The following is an 11,192-nucleotide window of genomic DNA, read 5'->3' as shown; positions in this document are numbered from 1 at the left end:
AGGTTTAGTAAATATCATTGCGGGAGATAGATGTATGTATTTGCATGTTCCCTCCCAGTATTTTACACGTTGGAGTAGAAAAGCCCAATAGTACATATGCACGCAGGCAAACGCGCAATATGGACAACGTGTGTTAAATTGCACATTTGAAAGACGCAGTCCTCACTGCACCTCGTTAGTACATCTGTTTGGACATTTTTTTGGCGGGTGATTTCACACACGCCAACCTTTAACAAATCAGTCCCTCAGAGAGCGAACCTGTCCGACGGCAGCCTGGAGTCTCACTGTGAGCTACGAGGAGATCAGACACACTTCACTCAGCGCCGCGAATATTTTGAAATAAGAGACCAACGTCGAGCTTCAGGCGTGTTTGAATCCACACTGATGGGAATGACCGTATGTCATGACCACGCGAAGTATTATCAAGTTTCACGGCCACCGCTCCAGCCTGCGTAAATACCATCCTTTAAATAAACTCGCCGAGCTTAAATGGCAGGAGTCCGAAGGTTGAACGCGCTCTGCGCCCTGCAGACAGTCGCAGCAGGAGGGAGATATGCGGTCGCCGGTGTCCTGGCCACCAGCCCCACGGCAGGCTGTTTTGGACATGTAATACTTAAAGAGTGGGTATGTACCGTGTTGCAGAAAGCTGGTGAACATTTCAAATGTTCACAACGTCAGGACAAACAACATCACTTTTGTTATTCATGCGAGTTGGGCCTTCGGTTTCACACATCCACAATTTTATTTTTTGAACTTTATTCTGTAACTTTGTTGTACAAAACTCCCTTTTAACATAATCACAAGTCAGTTGTTACTAGTCTTAATTATCTTTGTCAAATATCCAAAATGAAAAAAGGATCCCAAAAATATATAACGTAGTTCTAAATATTAAGAAAATACACAGACAGAAATGTCCTTTCAGATATCTGCTGAAAGGTACATCTGGTGCCAATTTAACAGAAAGGCTCCATTGATTGTATTTAGGATATAAACTTTACAGTATTTCTGAGTCAACATGAAAGATATCCAAATTGTATTTGAAAATATCTGCAATTTTTTTTTTTTTGCAGTCAAAATAATGTTTTTATTATTGATTTTCTATCTCTCATGTGTGTATTTGTAGATATCTGAAATGCCAATTTTACTTGGCCCAATATATTTTTTACGTTCAAAATGTTTTACATTTTGGATATGTGACATTAAGAGTTTCTAACTAGCAACAAATCATATTTTTTTAGGAAGTTTTTTTTTGTTCATACGTTAATCATTCTTAACACCATTAATTGTGTTTTACGCTCACTGATGTTCATTCCTTTGTCATGTTAGATACAGGTCAGATCGGAGGTTTGGGTTTAAGACACGTGGAAAAACTGTATTTATATAATGAAACATACATTTTACTGAAAGACAGGACATTTTATGGTAGAAGACGACAGAGGTAACTTCTTGGGCCTCATAAAGACTCTTCTGTAAGTCCGCGTCCCCGGTCTGAGTTTCACAGGCCGATGATGAAGCGCTCCACCTTCATCATGTACGCTGGTTTCAGGTACTTTTGCAGTTCGCTTTTTTTCAGCCACAGATGGGAGGCGTCCGGGGCTGCGGGGGCGGCGCCGTGCGACACAACGGCTTTGAAGAAGAACACCTTGGTTCCCACTGAGCTGTCGGTCCAAGCGGCTTTGGGCAGTTTGTACTTGTAGACTCCGCAGGGGGCGTTGCCAAGGAAAGTCGCCTTGAAAGCAGCTGCTGCAAGTAAGAGAACAAGCTGTGAGTTCACGCAGGTGGAGACGAAAGGCAAGACAAAGTTCAGATGTTCTGAACTTGAATGCAGCGTCCATCACTTCCTGATGCTGCAGCTGCCTTGTGGTGCATTCCTCTGGATCATTAGCATCTGACTGCTCTAATTAAACTGTTGTGTCACCCTCGAGGTCTGTTTCTCGTTCTCTGCTGCGACAACAACAAACTTTTTAATCTCATCTCATGTCATGTAAATCCCAGTTGGCGCGACATGCAGAGTGAGTCACCGACGCGGCCGTGTTGGAGATTCAACTCCCTCCGAGTCTTGGTACATCAAAGATGGATCAGCTCCTGCTTCTGTCGCACACTGTGAATAAAACCCTCCACGTTAACGTCAAGTGGAAAAGTCTTAATGGGAAGCGATTGATGGAGTTATTAGTTCATGAGCAACGTCGTGAAATGCTTTAACAAAGTCAGTCGTTTCTGTTTTATTTAAGCTGCATTCAAAGAGTCTGGCAGCTTTACAGTGAATATCTGGAATGTGGCTCGCTGGAAAAATGTGCAGCTTTGACCTCTGACCCGTAACTCTCTTCCAATCATCTGCTCATTATCTCCAGTCAGTAAGATGGAGCCTAATCCTCAGCGTCTCCCTTCTCAGTGGAGGTCTGAGTGGAGACGACAGCTCGGAGGCTGGAACATGACTGCTGTGTGTGGCAGGACGTTGTGTTGGTGGTTGAAGAGTGTGCGTCACCCTCTTGTTGTGGATAATACAGACGAATACCTTAAGCACCGCACTGTTATTTTGGATAAAATCCCACCAAACTTGAATGATCCTTGACCACACTGGGCCTTAATAAAAAACAGAGATGAGGACATAGATACAGTGAGATGAAGCATGTTGACAATAATACAACCTGAAACAAGTTGATACTTAGAATATGAATAATACCTCAAAACCTGTCCTGACTGGTGGGTTTAAGATTTATTCAAATGTGTTCTACTCAGTTAAATCTCCTTTAACAACATTTTCTTATCGAGCTGCCAAAATCCTTCATACGAGAAGTCCAGAGTCGATAAAAAATGATTTACAAACAGCAGCAATTGGTTTTTTTTCCCTCTCCGGCTGCATAAACCCGTCTCAAAACCCACACTTGTAGTCTTGAGCACTTGCATGTACGTTCATGCGCGGCAGGAAGTAGACATGTCCCACACCCGTCCAGCTGTTATAGTCTCTTATCTGCTTTTGTGGTCGACAATAATCAACAGACATGCAGATTTTATGGTGTGTTTGATTCAGAATCAATATGATTTATGTCCAAACACTGTAACATCATGTCAGACTGCCACGTCTACCATCTCCAGCTGCCACAGCTGTTTCCTGTGTAGCGAGGGACTGATGGTCACATGTACGTTGGACGCTCTGCCCTCTGAATGTCTCGGTCTCTCTCATGCTCTGCTTTTAACCGTTTCATTAATGGCACAAAGAGTACTATGAATATCAAAAGATGCTGCTCTGCACTGAACCTGTAACCAGCGGCAGCGCCGCCATGTTACTATGACAACACACCCAATAACCACACCTCTGTTTCACTGTGTCAGGGTTCACTGTAACAGTAAAACATCACTACTGCCACCACCAGGCAAAACTGCAAATCGCAGCACTGCACTGTATAACTTTACTGTTATACCGTAAAGACAGATGTTAGAATTGAACACAAACTGAATTTAAAGGCAGTAAAGATGAAAATAAAGTGTTATCCACCGTGAAGCATCAAATATCCGAGCAACTGTGAATTTCTGTTTACAAGAATCGATCACATGTAACACATCCAACTTCATAACTGCAAAGTCTCTCTGCCTGAACACGGAGTTGAAGTCCTGACTCTTAGAGGTGATTCTCTGATCAGTGTTTACATTCTAGAGATAATGTAAGAATAAGTTATAGCGTATGTGGATGTTGATAGAAGCTCTCTGTTTAGTTAAATACACTTAATATTAGGGTTTGCGTTGGCTACTGTCTTTATGATACAGCTATCTTTAACATTCATAAACTGCATTTAGAAAAATCGGTTTCTTTACACATCAATGTGATGCTTTTGTTAAAGCCTCCACTATGAATACTGAACAGGAGCAATTTGAAATTTATAAATATAACTATGACATTTAAAACATAATAGATTAATGAACAGACAGAAAAGTGACTGGAATCTATTTCAGTTTTTTTTTTTAGTTGTTCTTTAACATCATCGGCTGTGTCCAACTTTCTAAATGTGGAAATATGATGTTTTTCTTCACCGTAATGATAGTAAACTGAATTCAAACCATTTGCACACATCATCTCAGGAAAGGTTTTGCCATATTACTGGCATCTCACAGACAAAACAATCAGTTGAATGAGAAAATAACCGGCAGATAAATCAACAAACGCATCAGTGGTTAGTTGTGAAGGAGACGACAACGCTGGCAGCACGGCAGAGAGAGTTTATGTCTCTTGGCCTTAAAATACTATTAAAACACTAAATTAGTTTAATGAACTGCAGCTCTGTAGGAGACTCATGAAGTCGTGTTACCTGGGAGGGAGGCGAGCGCTCTCTCGGCCGTCTGTCGCAGCGTCTCTCCCTCCTGCCACCGAGTCTGAGGCAGCAGCCACAACTTCCCTCCGCACACCTGCTGCTCGGACAAAAGCACCAGCGAGTCGGCCAGGCAGCGCTCCGACGACGTCAAGGTCTGATCGACGTCGGCTGTACGGGAGACAAGAGACGAAAGACAGGAGACGGGAGACAGGAGACGAAAGACAAGAGATGAGGGATGAGACCGTCAGCTGCTTCTGTGTCTGTCAGATTTACACTAAACTTTTGACATATTGCAGAACGTAAAGAGCAAATTTAGAGTTCTGGAGAAAACGTCCTTCACTGATCATTTCATTTAAATCCAGACTAACGCTCGAGTACATTTTCATATCGTGTATATTTCGGTTCGCTCCTTCTCAGCTGACCTCTGACCCTCGCCGCCGGCTGGAAGCGCTTCAGCTTCAGCTCCCAGGTGTCCTCCATGTCCTGCGCCAACATGATCTCCTGCTCGCCGGCGTCCTCTTCGTCCTCTTCGTAGTCGTGTGCCTGCTTGCGGCTCATCCTGTCCGCGTCCTCCAGCAGACGCAGCTCGTGGTCCGACAGCAGGCTTTTCTCCAGCTCCATCTGAAACGAGTCCAGAGCGGCTCTCAGACTCCAGGACAGCTTTCAATCTGGAAATTGCTGCATGTGGGTTTTGTGATTATAATAAGAGTAACGTGGCCGACAGAAACTCCTTATTCTCTTTTCTCCCCGAAACCAGGACGAACATTTGACTAGAACTGATGTCACAAGTACAGAAAGCATTTCAACAATACTTTATTTCATCGGACAATAGAACTGTTTTGACAGGAGCAGTAATCATCATCACATTGTTTTGATTCATTTCTTACTTATTGCGAATAATAAATAAATAATTGATTTCTGATTGTGTTTTAATGAATGTATTTCCGTTTTATGAAAAATAAATCTTTTCATAATGAGACTTACCGATTAAATCAAGTTTAAATGCTTCAATATTAATATAGTTTAAATCTTGAGAGATGAATCAAGGAGACCTTATACATCTCAGACCACGAGTCTAATAAACCACTGATGACTCTAAATGTTCAAAATCTTCAGATATTTATCATCATCGATGAACCTGACGTGAGATCTTTGAACAAACTTTTGAAGCTCACACATTTCTGTGGATCACCAAAATGAGTTACATTTTTCCTCTAAATATAATAAGGCATATCTTTATATATATTTACATATCTTTATATATGTTTATATATATATTTATATATGTTTATATATCTATATGTTTATATATCTTTACATATCTTTACATATGTTTATATATATTTATATAAGTTTATTTATGTTTACATATATTTACATATCTTTATATAAGTTTATTTATGTTTACATATATTTACATATATATGTTTATATATCTTTACATAGATTTACATATATATATCTTTACATGTTTATATATATATATGTTTATATATATATATCTTTATATATGTTTACATATATTTACATATATGTTTATATATCATTACATATATTTACATTATATATGTTTATATATATTTATGTTTATATATCGTCATATATGTTTATATATATATATATATGTTTATATATATATGTTTATATATGTTTATATATGTTCCCCCCCCCCCCCCCCACTCACCTGGTGCATCATCTGCTCGACCCGCTGCTCCACCGGGCTGCAGTCCGCCGAGATCACCGGCAGCCTCTGCAGACACACCGCCGCCATCAGCGTCCACGGAGACCGGACTCTCTCCGTCACAATCTGGGTCTGCCGAGCCGCCCGACAAACACATGTGCGGGAAAACTGCCGGGACGTCGTCCCGCTAAAACATGACAAAATCTGGAGGAGAGGCCGACTCGCGGTCCTTCTACAGGGCACAGCCATCTTTGTCTGCTGCATTCAACGTGCGCGCAAGAAAATCGTCACGCTGGAAACCGCTCATGAAAATAAGCTGGTGAGGTTTTCAGTGTCGTTCATTTGGCGATACTACGACGCAAAACATAAACCTTGCCTCTAGTGCTTTACATAAAATATTCTCTGTTCATTTCTATAGAGCAGGAAGTAGATTAGTTATTACTCGAGGGCCTCAAGACAGCGTTCAATACGGAGTTGTCACACTTTCGAGGGTTTTTACATCACGTGAAGGCAACATTCACTGACGTTTACCCACAATTCTGTGCAGAAAAACGAACAGTCTATTCTGTCTAAACGGGGGGGGGGGGGGGACAACGTTAATGTACTTAAAGAAAAACATATATATATATATATATATATCACTATACGCACAACGTAAATGAAAATAACTTGTAATACTTAAAACGTCACGTTTCTTATCTATTTCACACGTGGTACTTGTATATGGTTTCGCAGTAATAGCGTGTAAATGGTCATACCACCCCTCAAAATAATACTGGTCTGGTCTGGGTCAGCAGCATCTTCAATGTCACGTTTGTTACGTGTTAAGTTGTTCACCGTGTGACGGCGGACGTGTTCTCGTTAGAGATGTTTAAACTCGGCTGTGTGTTCGTGAACTCAGTGAGCACCACGTGCAGACAGCTGACTGCCTCCCTGAGCAACAACGGAGCCTCTCTGTAAGTGTTTTAAGGCTGCGCGTCACCAGCATGCTCGTTAGCCAACGGCTAGTTCTGATGACGTCAAGTTTGTTGTCGCGTGCGTCTCAGTGTACGCATGACGTCACGCTCAAACTAAGAACTACCGTCCTGCTGGTAGACGGTCGACCGGTGCTGATGACGTAGTGTGTTTACAGATGTGGACGCAGCGGGCTGCAGCGGACGGTATGTAGCAGCGCTGTCGGACATCAGGAGTCCGCGGCAGACTCCAGGAAAGACTTCAGGTTGGACATCTCTCCTCCGTCTGTCCTCCACCTCTCCTGTCTCTCCTCCGTCTGTCCTCCACCTCTCCTGTCTCTCCTCCTGTCTGTCCTCCGTCTCCGTCTCCCCTGTCTCTCCTCCGTCTCTCCTGTCTGTGCTCCATCTCTCCTCCCGTCTCTCCTCCGTCTCTCCTGTCTCTCCTCCGTCTGTCCTCCGTCTCTCCTGTCTCTCCTCCGTCTGTCCTCCACCTCTCCTGTCTGTCCTCCGTCTCCCCTGTCTCTCCTCCGTCTCTCCTGTCTGTGCTCCATCTCTCCTCCCGTCTCTCCTCCGTCTCTCCTGTCTCTCCTCCGTTTCTCCTCCATCTCCTCCGTCTCTCCTCCTCCATCTTCTCTCCTCTTTTCTCTCGTGGTTCCCTTTAACTCTGTACAGTTTGTTCAATGTAAAGAAGCACAACTAACTGCAGTATTATAATTACTGAGGTCTCCATGTTAAATGTGAATCCTTCAGCCACTTCCCTCCGCTGCCCGGTCAGGACAGTCCACTGAAGTGGGCTGGGAAGAAGTTTGAGGAGCTGCCGATCCTTCACATTAAAGCCACATACAACAAGTAAGTGGAAACAAACTCCAACATCTGGCTGTTAACATCTTTTTCTGACGACATCAAACGTGTCAGTGTTTCTCAGTTACCTTTTATTCCTCAATGTCTTTTGAGAAAAATGTCTTCTTAAAATATGTTCAAGATCCAATCAATCTCCTCGTAATGACTGATTTCTCCTGTTCTTGGTATAATATCAGACACGCGTGCCATAATGTTGTGGTTTTATTAAACCTGAGAGCAGATTCAGCCTGTTAAAATTACAAAGGTAATCAGACGGAGGACAGACTGTGAAATGTCTTTCCTGCCATGATTTGTAACCATGGAAACATAATTAGCTGCAGATAAAAGCCACATTAACGTCTTTTCAAATTCAGAAATTTGCCCGATGAAGTTTTTTTTAGGTGTAAAGTTGGACAACACCTCACTGAGCTTCTTCGTTTCACCACACTGTGTAATTTGGCCCGACTGTGACGGTGTTGAGAGTGACCCGGTAAACTGTCCTGTCCGGCTCCAGCACACACATCCAGCTAACAGACAGCGAGGGACAGTCTCTGGTGAGGACGTCCTGCGGCACAGAGGGTTTCAAGAACATCAAGAAGTCGACGCCCATCGCCGCTCAGACCGCCGGCATCTCCGCTGCCGCCGTGAGTTTTCTACAACAGCGCCGATTACCGGAGGACTCATCAGAATTGGACAGCGTCTCCAAGCATTCGGGCCGCCACTTCATTATCTCTGCTGAATGTTTGTTGCAATTAAGTTCAAATTACGCAAGTCTCTGCAGCGTCTGCTGCTTCTCCAGCACTTCATTCAAGAAAATGAAATGTTTGTTGTAAATATTTTGCCTTCTCGAAGGACTTTGACCGAGCGGAGCGGTCAGCATTAAAAAGCTCATTTGGCCTTCGTGTCGGTCCGATTTATAAAAGCTGCTGGCCGACAGATTTGAGGTCGCACAGCTTTTTACTTTGCAGTAAACACGGTAGAGAAATGAAGTTTTAGCAATGTTGCTTCCACAGTGTTGTTTACAGGACAGACGATTCTCACCTCTGATCTGCTTTCAGATGTTGTAGTTTTTACTGCAGCTGAACATGTGAAGGTGGTAACAACATCGAAACCCGTTTTGTTTGTTGCTGAAAGCTGGAAAATGAAGTCTTTGTCAATTCTTTTTTTTATTCACTACGGACAAATTAAATACGGTTGTTATTTTCATTATCTCGGAATCTGCGGCTTGTTTTCTCTTTAATTTACTGCTTGGCTGAGAAATGATCACGATGTAAAAGACCCGTCACAATTTTTCTAAAGTGTCCTGAGAAGGAGGAACATTAATTGGACTGAGTGTCATGTCAGCTGAAGCACTTCAAAAACTTCAAAATACAGTGTGTTACTGTGAAGAGTGACAGATCGGCCCGGCATGTCACTGGTTAAAAGGTGGACTGTGTTGGACGACTCTGTTGGACTCTGCTGATGTAAACTTTAATATCGTGTGTCCTGAACAGAAAGCCACAGCGAAGGGAGTCACGTTTGTTCGTGTTATGGTCAAAGGTCTCGGTCCCGGACGTCTGGTGAGTAGTTGGTGTGAAGTATTGATATTATTCAACCTTTTCAAATCTTTGATGTTGTCGCTGTTACAACCAGAGTTTATTTTTTAATACGTTTATCTTTTCTTTTTGTAGCTACTAAAAGATGCACCTCATGTTGTCATCGTGTCTAAAATCCAAAAACATTCCATTAACAAAGATGCAAGTCGGATTAAAACAGCACATTTGTAAATTAGGGACTAATGAATTCTTACTTTGGCTCAATAAATGAATTTAGCAAAGATTATTTAGTAATAAATCACCTGAGTTTTTGAGCTCTATTTTAAATGCCTGAATATTGATGACATCACAGTTTTCCTTTTCTTGATGTTTCATTTGCTAAATTGGTTTTATATTCCAGTAAGTCAGGCCTATGAAAGCGGTCCACTCGGCTTGTTCTGTATTCCTCCGAGTGGGCGTCCAGCACCAGTAAACCCGTCACCGTGTGGAGAAACAGCCCTCCAGTTCATTTCAGACTTTTCATAATGAGGATCATTTAAGGAGCTGCAGACGTCGTGGTCCGTCCTCATGAGCTTCTTTAACGAATGAACGTGTTTTTGTCTGTCGTGCAGTCTGCGATCAAAGGCTTGACGATGGGAGGCCTGGAGGTGGTGTCGATCACCGACAACACCCCCGTGCCACACAACGGATGCCGCCCACGCAAAGCCAGGAGGACGTGATGGCGCACCGCTGCGACAGGACGAAGCCGTTGTGTTGTAATATGCTAATAAAGTGTTTCGTCGTGTAACTTTCCCGTCTCCGAGTTGCCTCTGACGTAATGCGGTTTCGGGAAATAACTGCAGACGGGGTTATCGGTGAGCGGAGAACAGGTGTCGGTCCTCCGCTGTCACCGCTGACGCACGAACAGACCTCGAGCGTGACTGCAGGCGTCCCGATGCTCATCAGCAGACGCAGCAGCTCCATGGCTTCCCACAGAAAGAGCTGCACGCGGTGCGTCGCCACGGCGATCGGACCGCCTTCATCCTGGTCTCCAACGCAGGAAATACCTGGAGTGAACACGTGAAGCAAAGTCAACCCCCTCCTATGAGCAAAGTTTTATTCATATTTTGTTTTTACATTTCAGCACGACAGCCAAACATCTATTTGAAACGGTGTCATTTACACGAGCGTGAAGCTGCAGAGAAACGTGGAGGTTACAGATCAGTCCAGTAGGACACGTGTTCAAATGGAAACGAGGCACTGCGTACACCAAACCATTACCCACCTCATTTAGTCGGTTTCAGCACCGGCTGATCTCTCGTTTTACATTCTCTAACTTTCTGAATGTTAAATTTTGACCCTCCGGGTTTTATTTTTTTACTTTTTTGACACAGGGAATTTCAGACTTGCGTAGAAACCACGTGACCCTGTAAGAATGTTTTAGGCAGCAGCAGGCTGCCAATGTTTGCGACCACTTTCCTTTTCACCACAAATACTCAGCGGACAGTTCAGAACAATAAGTTCCAGCCGCTGCAGCGACTAACCGGTCGTGTGATTATGTTTTCAGTCCTCACACACAGAATCCAAAGCTTTTAGTTAAACCGTTATCGAAGCTTGAACTGTACAATCAAATGGGGCACATTTATATAGTGCCGATTGTACCAAGACTGAACATAATTTGTATAAAATAATACATTTAAAATGCGTTTCATTCTTGTTCAACCTCAAACATTTGTCACTAGTTTGGTACGACAGCACAGAAACAGACTGAATCCAGACTCCAAATGATTCACTGCTGTCTCTCTCACGCAAATGCTCCGTTTAATATAATGACTTGTTTTTGTGTTTTTTTTACAAACATTAAACACGTGAAGAAAGTCAGCCCTTTACGACCAAC

At 43.0% G+C, this 11,192-nt stretch overlaps 2 protein-coding genes across 3 annotated transcripts; one reads left to right on the top strand and one right to left on the bottom strand.

Moving 5' to 3' along the window:
* Positions 1-718: 718 nt before the first annotated feature.
* On the bottom strand, positions 719-6,267 carry mrpl46 (mitochondrial ribosomal protein L46). Of its 2 annotated transcripts, none has more exons than XM_069690328.1 (4): positions 5,992-6,267; positions 4,730-4,928; positions 4,305-4,475; positions 719-1,743 (listed from the first exon to the last, which is right to left on the bottom strand). In XM_069690328.1, exons 1-4 carry the CDS (start codon positions 6,250-6,252, stop codon positions 1,496-1,498), a joined length of 879 nt encoding a protein of 292 aa, XP_069546429.1. In that variant the 5' UTR covers positions 6,253-6,267; the 3' UTR covers positions 719-1,495. The 2 variants fall into 2 exon arrangements, with proteins under 2 accessions (XP_069546429.1, XP_069546430.1); XM_069690329.1 differs by having other exon boundaries at positions 719-1,740; positions 5,992-6,260.
* Positions 6,268-6,757: 490 nt separating this feature from the next.
* mrps11 (mitochondrial ribosomal protein S11) lies at positions 6,758-10,103 on the top strand. The gene is made up of 6 exons (XM_069690332.1): positions 6,758-6,944; positions 7,121-7,207; positions 7,692-7,790; positions 8,296-8,425; positions 9,275-9,340; positions 9,928-10,103. The coding sequence occupies exons 1-6, from the start codon at positions 6,856-6,858 to the stop codon at positions 10,033-10,035; spliced, it is 579 nt and encodes a 192-aa protein (XP_069546433.1). The 5' UTR covers positions 6,758-6,855; the 3' UTR covers positions 10,036-10,103.
* The last annotated feature ends 1,089 nt before the right edge of the window (positions 10,104-11,192 follow it).

The sequence above is a fragment of the Brachyistius frenatus genome, unplaced genomic scaffold (genome assembly GCF_029030835.1).
Source record: "Brachyistius frenatus isolate BFR_SWC_R1_liver_20210118 unplaced genomic scaffold, ASM2903083v1 Contig_9, whole genome shotgun sequence".
Lineage (NCBI taxonomy): Eukaryota > Metazoa > Chordata > Actinopteri > Embiotocidae > Brachyistius > Brachyistius frenatus.
The sequence above is the reverse complement of the archived record's forward strand: the minus strand, read 5'-3'. Positions and strand labels throughout refer to the sequence as shown.